Source organism: Mastomys coucha, unplaced genomic scaffold (assembly GCF_008632895.1).
Source record: "Mastomys coucha isolate ucsf_1 unplaced genomic scaffold, UCSF_Mcou_1 pScaffold5, whole genome shotgun sequence".
NCBI classification, from domain to species: Eukaryota; Metazoa; Chordata; class Mammalia; order Rodentia; family Muridae; genus Mastomys; species Mastomys coucha.
The window spans coordinates 76,396,567-76,415,295 of NW_022196911.1; the positions used below are offsets into that span (position 1 = coordinate 76,396,567).

At 39.9% G+C, this 18,729-nt stretch overlaps 1 protein-coding gene and 1 long non-coding RNA gene across 3 annotated transcripts in view; one reads left to right on the forward strand and one right to left on the reverse strand.

The window, feature by feature from the left end:
* LOC116078529 overlaps positions 1 to 10,513 on the forward strand; it is a 38,681-nt gene extending 28,168 nt beyond the window's left edge. Inside the window, exons 4-6 of the long non-coding RNA XR_004113582.1 lie at positions 2,439 to 2,491; positions 4,449 to 4,557; positions 10,335 to 10,513. This is a non-coding gene — a long non-coding RNA (uncharacterized LOC116078529). The remainder of the gene's footprint in view (positions 1 to 2,438; positions 2,492 to 4,448; positions 4,558 to 10,334) is intronic.
* Myo1d (myosin ID) overlaps positions 1 to 18,729 on the reverse strand; it is a 307,808-nt gene that overhangs the window by 150,823 nt on the left and 138,256 nt on the right. For both annotated transcript variants that reach the window (XM_031353808.1, XM_031353809.1), the window contains exon 16: positions 13,631 to 13,838. In XM_031353808.1, coding sequence (XP_031209668.1) covers positions 13,631 to 13,838 — 208 coding nt within the window. The remainder of the gene's footprint in view (positions 1 to 13,630; positions 13,839 to 18,729) is intronic.

Here is an 18,729-nt window from a genome sequence, read left to right on the forward strand (position 1 = left end):
TCTCCTGTATCTTGTGCTTATCACAGTCTACATTAATACCCAGGTAACTGCAAATCTGAAAACTGCTGGCTGGGCAGTGGTGGCGCACACCTTTAGTCCCAGCACTCAGAGGGCAGAGGCAGGTGGATCTCTGAGGTCAAGGCTAGTCTGGTCTGTAGAATGAGTTCCAGGACAGCCAGGGCTATACAGAGAAACTCAAAAACAAAACAAACAAAAAAAGAAAATTGCTACTTCCTTCCTTCCTTCCTTTCCACCACCAACTGCTTGCCAGTCATTTCTACTTGAATGTCTCATTCATACCTGAAACATCATGCCTACCTTACTAATATCCTGAAAATATGTGCCAGTGACTGTACCTTCTATCACAGTCATTTGAGACATTAGCTATCCATGATCCCAACTTGGAAGAATAGGAACCTCAAACAACACTCATGGTCTGATAATTTCCTCTCATTTCAGCTGTGTGACTGAGGCCATAATGTTCTTAATTGGCTACTGTTTACCCTTTGATACACTTTTATTTAAAATTCCAATACTGACCACACCACTTTTCTTTTACCATTTCCACAGAATATGATAAGAAACTAGCTGATAGCTCTACTGATGTATAAACATGTAACAGCTACAGCTGAGCTTGCAAGAAAGCCTAGGTCAGCACTCCCACGGGGAGATGGAAGATGAAGGAAGACAAAAGCATCCCCAGAGGCTCACGGGCCCTCTAGCCGGAGTATGCAGCAGAAAACCACAAACAAATGACAAAGAAAAGCAGTTAGGTAATCTTTAACATACTTAGAAATGTTCGCACCTTACAGTCAGTCGAGCATTTCTAGTCTGAGTTTATGCTTTGAGGCAGCTGTTCTAAAAGTGTGTTCCAGGGGAACCCTTGGCATTGCTGAAATCCTCATAAGAGATCCTTTAGTAACAAAATAATTCCCTAAGAATAGAAGTAGGCTACTTGCCTTTAAAATTCTCACTCCTTCACAAGTGTACAGATGAGTATTCTAGAGACCATCACAGTAAATGTTGACCTTTTTGGTTTTATGAGACAGGGTTTTTCTGTGTAGCCTTGGCTGTCCTAGAACTCGTTTGGTAGACCAGGCTGACTGAACTCAGACAGAGATCCATGAGTTTCTGCCTCCTGAGTGCTGGTATTAAAGGTATGTACCACCCCCATTTGGTAACATCAACATTCTTATAGATAACTGGATATATGCCTGCATGTTCCTGCAATATACAGAAGTTTCTAAAATGAACTCTCTGAGGTCTTCAATAAAACCAACTTCTTCAAAGAACAGGCTTACTTGAAGGTAAAATTGAAGAGAAAATGCACAAAATTGTTAACTGATGCCTTTTGTGAAATGATGAAAAACTAAAAAGCAAATTCATGACTATTTAAAGTAAATTGTAAACTAAAGCTTGCTTTTCAGACAGGGTCTCTCTGTAGACTTGGCTGGCCTGAAAGTCAGGCTGGTTTCAGACTCACTGAGATCCTCCTGTCTCTGTCTCCTGAGTACTTGGGATTAAGGGTGTGCAACCTCAATTCCCAGTTATATGGGAAGTTTTAAATAATAAAATAACATAAGCAAGTACAAAGTTTAAATAAATGATCACTGTACCGCTCTAAAAAAAATCTTGAAATGATACACTAAGGCAGCATCATGACACAGTGCTTAATACCAGAACTGGGGCAGCTAATGTAGGAGGAGGATGAGTGCAGGCTAGCCTGGGCTACATAATACAACTGTCTCAAAAAAAATCAAACAAAAGTAAATAAATAAGCAAGAAACCAGAAACCTATAAAACAAAACACTATTTTGCTGGGTGGAAAACAAAAGCTACCAAAACAAACCAAAAGTCAAATGAAACACCAAACACCAAATCAAGCTGCTGAAAACTGCACAGGGCGAGTGTAAGAAACAAATGTCTTAGCCATGATGAAAACAGAACATAAGAACAAAATAAATCCCCTCTCCCAGACCCCAAAATGTGCAAGTACATGAGGCTGCAGCCTAACGAGCAGTTATTGATGAGCAGTCCTGGCAGAAGAAGTCACGAGCCAGCTCTCATACCCTGTTAGCAAACCCTTATGCCAGCCAGAAGACTGAGAGTCAGGCTAAGTGAATGTCCTCCTTGCTGCAGTGCGAGCTAGTCAGCTATCTCGATATGTGGGTGAGGGGTAAGAGCTCTCCTGAAACATGGGAAGAACAATTTTAGTCATTCCAAGGAATAGTCTGAGTTTGTTATAAGAAAAAAGTTTGAATATTTTTGTACAAAACTTTGTACTTATATATGTCATAAGGTTATTTTACTCACGAACCTTAATTTACTTTAGCATCAATGATCTACCTCTAATAAGCTCCACCTGTATAAACTGTTGGTATACTACTGATTAAGATTTTACTTTACTATAAATGTATCTTTTCTTTTCTTTTTTAAAGATCACTATTATTAAAGATTACTGTGGTAATTTGAATGAGCATGGCATCTACAGGTTCGTATATTTGAATACTTTGTCCCTAGTTGGTGGAATTGTTTGGGAAGAACTATGGCCTTGCTGGAGGAGGTTTGTCACTGGAGGTGGGCTTTAAGGTTTCAAAAGTTTACACCATACTCAGATATCCACTTCCCCATCTCTGTCTCATGCCTGTGGCTCAGGATATAAACTCTCAGGCACTGCTTCAGCATTATGCCTGCCTGCCTGCTTCCTTGGTCCCCCTGCTCCATAACTCCTCTGGAATCACAAGCCCCTACGTTAAATACTTTCTTTTATAAGTTGGTCATGGTGTCTCTTCACAGCAATAGAAAAGTAACTGAGACAGTTAGCTGACAAAATAATGGATTTTTCTGGGTGTTATAATGCAAGCCTGCAACTCCAGCATTCTGGATGTGCAGGAAGAAAGATCATTAGTTCAGAACGAACCTAGTGAGTTTGAGGCCAGTCTTGGCTATACAAGATCCCTGTCTTAAACAAATGAACAATGCCCTCCAAATAAAGTGACAGGCTTTATATCATTACATATACTTTATTCTCATTTGATCTTATTCACCCCTGCCCTACTCTCCTTTCTTGTTTGTTTTTTGATTTGAGGCAGGGTTTCTCTGTATGGTCCTGGCTGTCTTGGAACTCACTCTGCAGACCAGGCTGGCCTCCAACTCAAGAGGTCCACCTGTCTCTGCCTCTTGAGTGTTGGGATTAAAGGCAGGGGCCACCACTGCCTGGCTCCCAAGGTCCTTTCCTAATCCCCCTGTCCCTCTTCCTCCCAGCTAATCCTTCCTCTGCTTTCATGTTACATGCATCCCTTGCTGTCCTTTAAGATTTATCCTCCCTCCTCATATCCCTCTTTTACTATATTAGTAGAAACACATTTTCAAGTAAAAAATTAGATCTAAAAAAAGTTAAAATTTTGGTAAACTTTTGTAACTTTCCCCCACCAAAGCCTTTTCCCTCAGCTTAGGTTGGATCCTTCACTGAGCTTCTCTGGCAGTTACTATTTACCCCACGGCATCACAACTTCTTCACCTTACTGGTCGGAGTGTTGACACATTGTGTGTGTGTGTGTGTGTGTGTGTGTGTGTGTGTGTGTGTATGTGTATGTGTGTGTATGTGTGTGTATGTGTGTGTGTGTGTATGTGTGTGTGTGTATGTGTGTGTGTGTGTATGTGTGTGTGTGTGTGTGTGTGTGTGTATGTTGAGCTTCTTGTGGGTGGAACCTGGTCTTCCTCATTTTCACACCTCCATTCAGAAATAATGAACAAATCCATGTTTATCACTCACTAAAAAATACTACAAAGATAGTAGTTAGAAGCTACTATCTGATCAAAGGTACACTGTACTTCTTTCAACATTCAGGCAAGGCCAAGCAGGATCTGTGAGTCTGTTGACCAGTAAAGAACATAAAGAGGGAAGTTGCAGACTATCTAAACTAAGGCACACAAGTCATGAATTACTGCCTGTCCAGACGTAAACTGACTATGTGCAGCTTGCACACTCCTTTGTTCCCTTATCATCCTGAATTCCTGGCCAGAAGTCCAGGAGGGGGATCTGATTGCAAAAGCTAAGCCGAGGACCCTGAAACCAGGTGACCAGGATAAGGCCCAGTCACCAACGTTTACTTCCTTCTTCAACTGCTGTATCAAAATATGATTGGAAAATGCCAGAGCCTGCCTTGTTTCCCCTTGCTTTGGGGTCCCATCCTTTACAAATGTTGTATAATTTCTCTTCAGGATCACAGTTTAGTTCCCCAGTTTGCCCTCACTGATCAGGAGTGGCCTTAGTACAATAAAATTTTAGCATCTGCCTTATTACTAAGATGAGCATTCAAAGGCACAGTCAATTCCCAAGTCTGTGCTACTTACTGTCCCTAGCTGACAGCTTTTGCTGTCTAATTCAAATAAAGGTCTTGCTTTTCTGGATTCTTGTGACTGCTTGGGTTATTTTGTTTTTTCAGACCCCAATATTTGGTGTGTTGGCCCAGAACCAAACGACTACACACTTGAGCCCCAAAGCCAAACTGGTAGCACCTGGGTCTGATTTTTCAGCCATCTGGCCCTCCAGAGGTAAGCCTGCATTCTGGTTTCTGGTTAGTGTGCCTCTCTGGGGACCCAAAAAAGGAGAAACTGGAGGCAGTATTGCTCATAGGGTCAGAGTGATCCAGTGACATCTTAGCCCTCCCTGGTTCCTATTGGGTGAACATCTGGTTTGGGTTCTAAACATGCTGTCTATTCATGTCTGTCAGTTAGTGACTAGTTTTGTTTAGTTTGATTGCTCTGTGTCTCATACTCAGAAAATGAGCCAAACAATCTGCCGGCTGTTCACCCCTTAACTTAGTCTTAACCCATCTCAAAGATTTTCAGAAGAAAACATAACAACAGCAGCAACAAAATCCCTGGCTGAATTGAAACAAAACCTGAGAAACTGGTGCTGCTTCTTAGAGCCCTGCGACCCGGAAGCTAGGAGCTGAACACTGCTACAGAAGCCTCCCTCCTGCCTGGATCAGGCTGATCTGTCCAAGCTGCTCTTAAAGGGCTTAGGGTTAGACTCCTGTAACTGTTTAGGTTGTACTGGTTTCTCAGATCCTAACACTAATTCAGCCCGTGCTGTCAGTTGGCATCTACATCCTTCCCTATCCCAACAGTGGCTCACAAGACAGTGTGACAAGCACAGATCTCTACTCCCAGAGAACACCTCAGAATGCAGCACTCACTGACCGTGTTGCATTACTCTTCATGTCAAGAGCTGATTCATGCACCCAACATCAACTTTTTCCTCCACTTGTATTAGGAACATACACCAGTCCACATGTTTACAGTGAATGATTCAGACACTGCTGGATGTCTAAGGTGATTTGACAAAGGAATTGTGTCAACTCCATCGGCCTCCTCCTCATCACCTTTGTGGCTGGTTTTATAAACTTTCCTTCAAGTGTGTGAGTCACAGCTGATTTTCCTCACAACAGGGCACCCTGAATGATAGATACCACTCACTATTGAGCAAGTGCATTTGTGTGTGTGGGAGGTAGGTTCCTGGGTTCAAATTCCAGTTCCAGCATTCATCATCTGTGTGACCTCTACCCATCTACTTAACTTAGTTTGGTTCCCTTAGTTACCAAATGGACTTGTTTATAAGGTTCTTAAAAGATGTAGGTAGCATATAAAGTAACTGGATGAGCATCCATCAGCCAGATACCATTTTAGGAAGCTTTTTGGTTTGTTTCTTTAAGGGTAAAAGTAATTTTTTTTTTTGAGAAATAATTATTTTGCCTCTAGTCTGAGAAATAACAAAGCATGTGGTTCATTTCACACAGAAGGAAGAAGACTTTGTTTAGAAGTGCCTTAAAGACTGCTTAGTGTCCTACCTCACTTGACAAAGCTTCACAGTAAACAGCTCCTGAGAGGAGGGGGCAAGCGTGCTGCAGAAGCAACAGAATCATGGTTGGAGAATGATTCTGTTCATAGTCTGTCTTGTGATTAGATTACTCAGTTCTGTATACAAACCTCAGAGGTCCCTTATAATTAACAGTTATATTATTCTCAAGTTTCAGAATTCACAATCTTCATTATAAGCTTATTGTTAATGAGCCACACCTTAATTCTTCACAAGATCACTCTTGTGACGGGGGCTTTATTATAACCCACCCCCAAATGCTTGCAAATGTGTAAGACAAAGCACAAAGTTAACAAATAAATGCAAGAATGTACAGATAAAATTAAGTTGTTAACCAAGACAGATCAGCAAGGGCAGTCCTTGTGATGTACCGGCTACCTGGCAACCTTTGAAGTATTATTTAAAAAAACTAAAAGCTATTTTATAAAAATACTTATAACTAATACAGTATAGCAATTAAAAAAAAATTGAACAACATTCTAAACTGAGAGCAGCGTCCATGACAGGTTGCAAGGAACCGCGGCCAACGGTATGTGGCCTGTGCTTTGCTGTACAGTGCTATGCTCCACACTCAGCAAGCCCAGGCTGTCCCTGATCTTCTGTAAAGACATGAGCAGGCTCCAGCCAGCTGGAGATGGTGAAAGACCAAGTATCACATGATGACAACAATTAAGAAATTATAGTATGGGGTTGGAGAGATGGCTCAGTGGTTAAGAGCACTGGCTGCTCTTTCAAAGGACCCAGGTTCAATTCCCAGCACCCACATGGCAGCTCACAATTGTCTGCAACTCCAGTTCCAGGGGATCCAACACTCTTACATAGACAGACATACAGCAACACACCAGTACATATAAAAGTAAATAAATCTTAAAATAAATTTATGGTATGGTAAATGCCACTAAATTCCTAATGTGATCTTGAGCAATAACACAAGTAAGAAGCCCACAAAACTAGAAAGTAAAATAACATACACATAAAGCATGTATTGCCTGGGAAAGATAAAATAGAAAATGATTACATTTTATTTACTTATTTTGTTGTGTTTGTATGCATGTGTGTGTGGATGCACATACTGTGGCATGTGAGTTGGACGACAGCCCATGAGCGTTCTCTTCTATCCCCTGGATTGAACTCAGGTAGTCAAGCTCATTATCATGAGCCATCTCACTGGCCCCCAATTTCTGTGTATGTACATTGGAAATTGAAACTAGGGCCTTGTACAGATTATCTCAGCACTGAGCTACACCCCCAGCTCTTGAGTTTTTGACACAGAGTCTTCCTATATATAGCTCATGTTTGCCTAAAACTCATTATGTAGCCCAGGCTGGCCTCAAACTTGTGATCCTCCTACCTCTGTCTTCCAAATACTGAGATTACAGGTATGTGCTTCTATGCTAAAGTGATTATCTTAAAAACAAACAAACTACAACCAAAACCGAAAAAATGAAATCAACTACTGGGAACAGAAGGAATCTAACACACACACACACACACACACACACACACACACACACACACACACACACACACGGTATAGAATAGCTAGTCTTGTATACAGGAAAAGCAAACCCCAGAACAACTTCCATAGTTCATCATTGACACATGTGAAAGATATTGGAGTAAGATACTTTGACTTCTGTTCTTCAGGTTAAAAAGACCTGATAAGATAAAATGCAATTAGTAAACTAAAAGTAAGAAAATTGCAGAATAAGTAAATTGGAAACAATCCTTGGGGAAGAACAATCAAATGTATCACTAGAGCTGAGGAGAAAACACAGTGAGCATAAGAAGGAGTGACTGCAGACAGAGAGTAAGAAGGAGTGACTGCAGACAGGGAGTAAGAAGGAGTGACTGCAGACAGAGAGTAAGAAGGAGTGACTTCAGACAGAGAGTATGAAGGAGTGACTGCAGACAGGGAGTGCGAAGAATCTGAAGAAAAACGGGGCCAAGTCTACTCAATTAAATTTAAGAACCTGGATGGTTTTCTAGAGAAAAAAATGATCAAAACTGATTCTACAACAGATAATAAAAACTCACAGGTCATCATAAATAGCTAACTGCCAAGGTGGCACATACCAATAATCTCAATATTCTGCGAAACTGAGTATCACGTTAGCTTGGCCTACATACTAAACCCGTCTCAAGGAAAGGCATGCAGGTATAACAAAAAATGAAAGGAAACAAAGCCTCAAGAAAATTGTTAAGTTATGCTCACACAAATGCCCCTTCCAGATTCCTAAGGAAGTGAACCTGAACAGACTAACTTCAATGCTGGTTAGATTGTTTCAAAAGACAGATCAAATACAGTATCAGATCTAAAAGAAGACAACAAAAATTAACAATAAAATCATAACAGACAGAAAACCAATCCACCAGTCAGTCCACCACCACCACAAAGCTCCCTCAAACAGGAGCACTGAGGATCATGGGAAAGGATTCGAAGATCCATGACAGGGGCATAAAAATAGTTCAGTGTTTCAGAAAATAAAGACCCAAAGTCATAGTCATTCATAAGAAGGAAAACAGAAGTGGACAAAGGCAAGATTTAAAACGCAATTAGTACAAAGAAATTGTTTGAGATTAAACAGAGTTTTATAGTCTAGTTTAAAAGTTATTTTGCATTCCAGGCAAAGTGAATGGAGACCAAGACTTAAAAACACACTGGCAACTGTAAGGGAAGAGATAACTTTATGTCTGCATAGCCAGGAAAACTAGTCACAAATATGAATTAAGAAATGTTTCTTGATGCAGAAAACCCAACATAAGTCAATATTAATCTCGGCACCAACGTTATTATGTAGAAAATATGTTAAATTCATAAGTGTAAAAATAGTAAAGTATCTATGAATTAATCATGAATCCTAAGTCCTCTCTTAGTCTAAAGGCCAACAAAGATGATTTAATTAATAAACCTATTTTGTAGTCATATAGATCACTTAATACTGCACAAATGTTAATCCTTTAAAGAGATTCCGTAAATTCAATGCAATCCTAATAAAGATTACTGTGTTTAATGAATCTATTACACACATTAAAATTCTTATTGCGGAATAAAAGACTCTATGTGGCCCAATCTATCTCAGTAAAGAAAAGCACAGAAAGTGGGTTTACCCTACAGTACATCAAGACAGGATTCCTTCAATGTTACCTACTGTAAACCCTATTCACCTGAGAAAGTTTTAGGTAACTCAGATATATACATGTATATGTATATGTGTGTGTTTACAAATCAAACATTTAATAATAATAAACAATAAAGAAATTTATCTTAGAACAAATTTTGGAATACACATATTTTTGTCATTTATTAAAGATGAAAGGAAATTTGCATACTAATGAAATACACATAGGAGCCAAAGTCCATTTATCATTTTTTGTTGTTTTTGTTTCTCTGTGTAGCCCTGGCTGTCCTGGAACATAAGAGATCTGCTTGACTCTGCCTCCCGAGTGCTGGGACTAAAGGTGTGGTGCCCTTTAACAATACTAGCATTAACTATTTTTAAAGTAAAATCAGCCACTCATACAGCAATCTTTAAGATCAAACATCCTAACAGAATGCAATCTAAGAATACACTAATTTGATACACACTGAAGAATGACAGAGTGAAAATAGTATCTTTGTTTTCTGTATTTCAACTGTGTTTGTGGAAGAGCAGCAAACTTGAATGCACTGTAACTGACTACAATTCACAGCATACAGTGACTTCAGATCTGACCTAAGTGTTGCAGCAGACTGGTTGGTGCTATAATAGCTTGTACACTGCAGTAAAGTTCACAATGTAACATGGGTGAGCCTTGCCTCGGACATCTCAGATTCATTATGTGTTTGATTCTGAATTAATTTTGGTTACTGCATGTTCAGAAACCTTTTACTGTTACCAAAGGTTTTGCACCCTACATACTTACTTAGTCATATATGGGTTATAACTCACAACTTCAAGAAGCTGGGTACTAAGACATACTATGGTAAAAGCTGTGTGGCATTATTATAAATAAAGACAAATAGAAAAGCTGGAACAGAATGGAGCACCAGGGACAACAGTACATTCAACATGAGTTATAAGTAGCTCCAAAAATCAAAGGAAAAGGAATAGAGTCTGCAGGAGATAGTGTGAGAATATAACAGGCCAAGAACTTAGTATAACGGATGCCATTTTAGAGGAACCATCCTGACCTTGAAGCCCAGCATGTAGGTCCTAATGTATGCTAAACTAGGAACAATGACCTAGTCCATCAAAGACCTGGCCCATAGTTCCAGGAAAGACTCTAAATGTATTAACCTTGCCTTTTAGCTTCTGTTGTTCTGTTTCTTACTAATGGAAGTGTGACAACCAGGAGGCCGTTTTTGTGCATAAAAGACAAAAGAATGTAAGGCATGGGGCTGCATAATTTGGACAAGTTCTCCCTGCAGCTACCAGTCAGCAATAAAGACTTTCTTTTTATATTTCAGAATGTTCGTGTGGTAGTCTCTGATGGGCTTATTTCACAAGAAGACTGGCCAACCATATGAAAGAAAAACAAATTGGATTCCTATGTGAAACCATTTTATAGATGTATTACAAAAGAATTTAAAGACTTAAATGTAAGATAAATTCATCTAATTCTTGAGAGAAAATATATTTTTGTGACCTAGAAACAAGGGAATTCTTCTCAAATGAAATTCAAAAGCCCAAAGTATAAAGCACGATGTCTACAAAGTATAAAATTAGAGAATCTGTGTTCAACAAAGCCCATTATATAGATACATTTTAATGTCTATAAAATAAAAAAGGAGAATATATTTATAATGTCAAAAGTAGATATAAGGCAATGTTAGGAATTGGATTCAAGGATTTCTTACTTATTATCAAGAAGACACTAACTTGAAGAAAAATAAACAAAAGACCTAAAACAATACAAGCTTCATAAAATGTATAGTTATACATATATGAAGTAGTTTATTGGAATTACCCCCACAATAGAGAGGTAATGCCCCAAACATACACTTTATGCTAGCAAATAAAATCCTCAGGACCAGGAATAGGTTACCTCTTTTAGAGTTGGCTGTTGGGGTCGCAGACCCCCAAGCATCACAAGCTATTGCCAGCACTCCTGCTTATCCCCCAGAACGTAACGGTAAGACCCTACTGCTGAAGACAATACATTCTTGAGTCATAAACCAGGGGGACATCAAGCTGGCACTAACTTGGAAGCTTCATGTCTACAGGCTGGTGTCCCAGTGCTGGAAGCGCTGTGCACAACACCAGAGGAGAGTAAGTATCAGTCTCACCAAAGCTGTGAACCCTGTGAGCCTGGCCTGATGAGATAGGCCCACTGGTGTAACCATCATGAATGTTATGAGAGTAATCAACAACTCTCTGATTGGATCAAAGGCCTGCTCTATGAGATGGAACCCATATCTGGCACTATCAAAGGGACCAATAACCTGTGGATAGACAGGTCATAGTCCCTAGGGGAAAACCCAGCACTATTATTCCTCTAAATAGGTACAGTATTAAATTGATTCCTAATGAATTATTGCTATACCTTTAGAGTATCAATTCTCACCAGAAAAAACTCCTTGCGGTAGATGAAAACTAGTGCTGAGGCCCCTAACTGGTTAACATATAAAAAAATAAAGTCTGTAGAATGCTTATCTCTAAATCAGACATTTGTATCACATCACCCCTCCCAAGGCTCAGGGATCTTTGTAGAAAAGGTGGCCAAAAGATTGTGAGAACCAGGGGTTCTTGATAATATCAAAGAAACAATGTTTTCCAGATCCAACAGGATATATGTACATATGAACCGAACCTATGTGACGGCATGTAGATGACCCTTTGCAAGCTATACCCAAACATAATTTCAGCCCTGAGGAAAGAAGGTAGATGGGTAATCCCACCAATAGCTGAGGAGCTATTTGCTCCTCACCAAAGGCTGAGCAGCCTTTGATAGCTGCTGGGAGAAGAGCTACTTCCTTCGATGATGTGGCCTGATAGACTGACCACATATCAGTGTAGGTTAAGACTCCCTAGGCCACACAAACTGGGCTTGATAGGTAGAAAAAAAAAAAAGAAAAAAAGTAATCTCAAAGTTAAAAGGCAAGCTTGGGGGATAGGAAGGGCAGTAAGGAGAGAAGTTGATGATGACTAATGATGGTGTGTTTGTGTGTCCGAGTGTATGTATGTGTGCATGCATGTGTGCTGAAAATGCATTGTATGAAATTTTCAAAGAATAAAAGTATTAAAAAGAAATATAAATAGGCAATTTGCAACAATTCCCATCCCCAAACTATCAATTATTGAAATGTTCAAGTTCAACAGTAACCAGGTAAATAGAACCTAAAACAACTCTGAAATATTTATCATTGTATTGATTAGTCTGATAAAATGTAGGGAGCAATATCATACTAGTAGGAATATGGGTACACAGTCACCCTCATATAGATAAGCAGTAGGTAGTGGTTGTACAGTTGGTAGTTGCTCTGAATAGGAACCTGGCCATACTAATACCAATTATGTATATATATGCTATGACCCTGTGTCTTCACAGAAGTATGTGCATACACACAGTCTTATTTTTGAGACAAGGACTTTTTCTGTGGCTCAGGTTCATCATGTAGTCTAGGCTTGTTTCAAACTTGTGGTGATCCTCTTGCCTCAGTTTCCTGAGTGCCAGGATTGCAAGTGTGAGCCACTATACCTTGTTTACAAATATAACTTTGTTTTTTTTTAATGTACAAGGTTTGATGAAAAGGCATGGGGATAAAAAGAACGAGCACATGCATGCAATGAGAAGGCAGCCTTGAGCAGATCAGTGACAAGAGGTGAAGTCAATGAGGTGTGGACTCGGCATCCACCTCTGAGGAAGGGCTGGGGGAAGGATTACTTATGGGACAGTCACAAACATATTGGTACAATTTTTGAAATATGTGATTTTCATGTGCTCTAGGCATGAAACAGCTTTGGCCTCTAAGCCAGGCATCAAGCTAGGATGAACAAAGGACTGTCATCTGCCCTGCCCTTGACTAAGAACACTACTACCAACAAAGTGTCTCTCTGTCCACTGCCGGGGGGTAAAACACAAGATTTTTTAAAAAGTCTTTTAAGCTCCCTAATGAAGGAGCTAGAGAAAGGACCCAAGGATGAACAACAATATAAACTAACTATACCTTCAAAGCTCGCAGGGATTAAACCACCAACCAAAGAGTATACATGGTGGGACTCATGGCTTCAGCAGCATATGTATAGCAGAAGATGGCCTACTTGCTCATCAATGGGAGGAGAGGCCCTTGGTCCTGTGAAGGTTTATGCCCCAGTGTAGGGGAATGCCAGGGTCAGGAAGCGGGAGAGGGTGGGTTGGTGAGAAGGGGGGAGAGGGCAGAAAATAGGGTTAGTTTTTTGTTTTTGTTTTTGATATTTTTTCGGAGGGGTAGCCAGGAGAGGAGATATCATTTGAAATGTAAATAAAGAAAATATGTAATACAAAAAAAAAAAAAGTCCTTTAAGCATTTAAACTGAGAAAAAAGAATGTTGAGCTGCAAAAGTAGGCCAACAGGATATCTAACTTTAAACATCAGAGGATAGAATATCTTTTAAGTTTTGGAGCGACATAGCCAAATAAATTTTGCATGGGTGAAGGGGGAAAAGGTGAAGTGCTCAAAGACTCACACACTGTACCATCCGCACACATTTCTTGAATTAAGAAAAACATGTAGCGAAGTTTTGAGTATACAGAGACCTTCCTGCCTGTAAAACACAAAGTTACCTTTTGTAGGAAGAGGACAACCCTGACGAGCATCTGGGAGCGGAGTTCTTCCAAGGTGAACAGCGTACGGGGTGTTCGAATGAAAATTTTGGTCTTCCCATAAGCTACGTCATCCTGAAAGCCACATCGCTCTATAAGTTTCTTGACGGCCTCTTTGTCTGAAGGAAGGCTGTGGTTAGGCCAGGTGAACTCAGAGATCATCTTGTACCTGGGTGTAAAGAGAGGGGAGCACAAATCAAAGGATGAAAAGAAATGTATTGTCGTCTAAAAGAACAACCGCTCAACAAAACTGCAGCCAACTGTTACGAGATGAAAAAGAAAGTCTGTTCGCTAAAACACTCCTTCATGATAATAATTCTTACCAAACTGGGGCTAAAAATGACTTCCTTAGTCTTTGGAAGGCTACTTGCCAAAAATTTATAGCAAATATCATCTGTAAGCCAGGTGAGCTAGGAAGTATTCTCTTTACAGACGCAAGACGAGGATGCTTCCATCTTGGGTTCTCAACACTACTCTAGCACAGTGAAGAAGAACAGAACTGACAATGCTCATGAATAATGGGACTCTCTTCAAAGGAACCAAATGGATCTTCGGATAAACTCTTAAAACTAGGAGAAAATCAAGCAGTGTTGGGTCAACCCATGAGAATGAATTGCACTTCTACAGCTAAACAGCTCCTTGTCATTTGAGTCTGTCACAAAGCCACTCCTTAAGCCACAACTTTTTTACAAGTGTAAGACTTCACACATCACAACCTCAAAGTGATGTTCCACCACTTCTATCATAGTCTGCTTTGTTGCAAGCAGTCATGAGCTTCTGCAGAAATTTTAGGGACACACACACACACACACACACACACACACATACACACACACACAGCATGAGTACACGGCAGGAGGGAGAGCATCTAAAAATCCTGCCTGCACAGTGATTTCCCCATACCCTATGCAGCACTAACATGTAGCTAAATTAAGTCATTTTTCTCTGATATTGAATCTGAATTTTACAGAGATTTTCTTCACACTCGTTCAGGTTACAGAGTATTTTGCTGATGCTTCCTCCTGGTACTCATATGTTTTTCTTATTTTAAAACAATTTAATGAGTACGTATTAGCTGTATAAAATAATGGGTTTCACTGAGACACTTTTATATTGAATACAGTAGAGTCTGATCAACCCCACTGCCTTCTAAAGTCTCCTCCCCCATCTCCTCCTAGTTTCCCTCTGCTTTTATACCTTCTCCCAAGCTTCCACAGATGAGAGGAAACAGAAACACTTCTCTTTTATTCATTATGATCATCTACAGCTCCATCCAATTTCCTGAAAATGACTTGTATCTATACATGTTCTGTCTGCATCCACCCATTGGTGGGCACCTAGGCTGATTGCCTAGCATGCTTACTGGGAATATTTCTGATTCTCAGGGTATTCCACACAGGAACTATGTGGCTAGATCACGTTCCTTGAGAACCCTGCGTGCGGGTTCCCTGATGTTGGTACTAATTCATACTCCCACTATGGTGTGTACTTGTTCCTTCTCTTCCTGCATCCTCATTATTTGTAGATGGTTTTCTTGAGGAAAGCAATCATGCTGGGGTGGGATATACCTGCATGTACGCACACTCAAATGATTTTATTTTGCAATTTTTGATGACTTTGTTTTAAAATGTTCTGGATATCAATCGGTCTGATAAATAATTAGTAGATATCCTTTCATCCTCTAGGCTATCTCTGTTTTTTCCTTTGATGCATATAACGTTTTAAACTTGATGCCTTGCCATTGTCAGGTTTTGCTCTATTTCCTAAGGTTTGCTTAGATTCTGTTTAGAAAGTCATGACCTGTGCTTATGTCTCAGCGTTTGCCTTTCTGATGTGTGCGCATCAGTGCGTGTATGTGCAGACCCTGAAGTCAGGGTTCTTCCTCTATTGCTTTCTCTGATGTTATTTTTAAAATCGAGGTCTCTTGGAGACTAGAGAGATGCTTTATTATTTAAGAGCAGCGGCTGCTCTTTTACGGTCCAGGTTCAATTCCCAGTACCCACATGGTTGCTCACAATTGTCTCTAACCCCAGTTCTAAGGGATTAGATGTCTCTGGCCTCCTTAAGCACTTTCACTTAGGTGTACACACACACACACACACACACACACACACACACACACACTTGCATGTATGTACACTCAAATGATTAAGAATAATAAAAATAAATCTAAAATTTAAAAAAAATTATCAAATGAAGTTTGTGAACCTGGAGCTTGCTGTTTTATCCAGAATGGCTCTCCAGCCAACTCCCAGGACCCTTCCTGTCCAATCCACTGACTGGCAGCACTGGGATTACAGTTGTGCACTGCCACAATCATCAGCTTTATGGCACTGGGGATCAAATTCAGTTTTTACTTTGTCAATGAGCCATCTCCCTAGTGTTAGATTTTATAGTATTTTGCCTAATTTGAAAGGTTTGGCTCTTATAAGAAGGTTTTTGATCCACTTTGAACTGACTTAGTACAGGACGGGAGACAGACTCCTACATGTGGATATCCATTTGCCCCAACACAATAGGTTAAAGACAATGATTATAGCATCTTTGTCTCCTCATCTATACAGAATGAGGTAAGATACTGTTTCCCATGGTTGCTAGCTTCAGCAACTTAAAACAAACACATAAAATGTTTAAAAAGCATGTCTGGTACACAGAACGGACATTTTAAAAAGCCATTGACTATTGTTATAGTTCTAACTATAACAATATACTAAAATCAGCCATTGACTATTGTTATAGTTCTAACTATAACAATATAATAAATCTCTTCAATGTTTGAGCATTTCTTGAGTTTGGTTGAATAGTGCTTCTTCCCTATTCTGTCTTTACTTCTTGCACCTTTTAGATGGACCTTGCTTTCCTTACAGCAGCTAGAGATGTGGCTACTTGTATCAGCTACTTACACTATGCCAATCTCCTAGTCATGTGGCTACACTGAACCAGTCATTCATTCATTCATTCATTCGTTCATTCATTCATTCATTCATATTCTCTCTTGCTAGGCCTTCTTATGTAGCTCAGGCTGGTCTCTAATTCATTGTATAGGCCAGGTATGAATAATCCAGATGCCTCAGCCTCCCAATGCTGGGATAATAAATATACATTTTCATGCCTGGCCCGGGATGGCTTTTTAAAAGGCAGCTCAAGTTTCACTAGATTGCCTTTGCTTATAACTGAACCACTGAGTTGCCTCTGCATCTTCATATAATATTAAGGAGTAAGATACATGTTTAAGGTTCACTTAGACTCCTTCTTTTTGATTCCCCATCTTGGCTGTGCATCTGCTATTTTAAGATTGTTTAGTTTGCTTTCTGTTGCTGTGATCAACACCATGAACAAAAGAAATTTAGGAGAGGGAAGAGTTTATTTCAGTTTACACTTCCATGTCATAGTCCATCACAGAGGGAAGTCAGAGCAAAGACTCAGGGCAGGAACCTGGAAGCAAGAACCATGACGGAATAGACATAGCAATAGGCCAGTCTGATCTGATAATTCCTCTGCTGAGCTTCTTTCTTACCAGGTAACTCTAGATTGTATCAAGGTGACAATAAAATTCAACCAGCATATAAACATATGTTTTCCACTATTTAAGGATGTTTGGGGTAGAAATGGGGTATTTAATCTTGAGCCACTAAGACTATTGGAAATGTATAGGTTTGAGGGAGTGGGGTGTGGTATTTGTGCACATGCATATATGTATGTGTGTATGTGTGTGTGTGTGTGTGTGTGTGTGTGTGTGTGTGCGCGCGCGCCAAAGGTCAACACTGAATGTCATCCTCTATTCCTCTCAATTCTTTTGAGGCAGGACCTCTCTCTCTGAACCTGAGGCTTGCCATTTTCATCTAGACTATCTGGACATCAAGGCCCCGAGACCTACCTTTCTTTGACCTTCTTTCAGTACTGGGGCTAAAGATGTATGCACTATACCCACTTTTATATGGGTGCTGTGGATCTGAACTCAGGGCCTCACATTTGCATGGCAAACACTTTACTCCTCATATGTTCTTTTTAATCTTTCTGTTTTTATATGAGTATAGAAAATGTATTCTAGTGACTACTATTTTTTTTATGCTTCAAATGAACACACTAATACCTTCTGAGTTGAAAGTTACAAGGTCCAAAAGGAAACAAAGGGTAGGTAAAGGCCCCACTCACAGAATACCTTTTCCCTTCAAGCCATGTTTCCTTACTGTTGGGCTACTTCATGCACTCTCACGGCTTTCATTGTATCTCAAGGCAATGCACTCCCAACATAGCCCCTCTAATGGCTACCATTCCCATGATGCTCACGAGTTAACTTCTACTGACTTTCTGTACGTGACAACACTGTAACTGATAGATTGTTCAAGTTTTCCGTGTATTAAAGATGGACTATGACTCTTTCCAATGAAAAATCTGGACACTGTTTGAAATCAAGTCTCACAATGAACACACCTCCACTCATGAAAACACTCCTTCCATAAAGCCTATAGATTGATGTAATTTCAACAGGAACAGTGGATCAATTTTAAGCATAACTTTTTGATTACTATTAAATTGAACTCCAGTTTTCCAGGTATTATTCTATAAAGTTTTATTCATTCTGGCCAATAACGTCTCTTTGGTATGATCTCCCTTGTACACATATAATTGAATTCTAATGCTGTAGAGAAAATGTCAATACTAGGTGGTTTCTCAGGTTTATAATCTCAAATCTCCAACAGGCCCTCTTTTCTCTCTGATGGCAAGTCTATGGAACAAACCCACTTGTTTACACACTCTAAAACAGTGGTTTTCAATCTGTTGGTTGAGATCACTGGGGGTGTTGAATGACCCTTTCACAGGAGTCACATATCAGATATCCTACATACCCAGATATTTAAATTATGAACAGTAGCAAGTAGAGTTATCAAGTAGCTACAAAAATAATTATGGTTGGCGGTCACCACAACACGAGGAACTGTATTACAGGATTGCAGCATTAGGAAGGTTGGAACCCACTGCTCTAAAGGAGTGTTCTTTCTCACTTCCCCTCGGCTCTCCTCTGATGCTCTCACTCTTATTCAGGATCCTGTCTCACA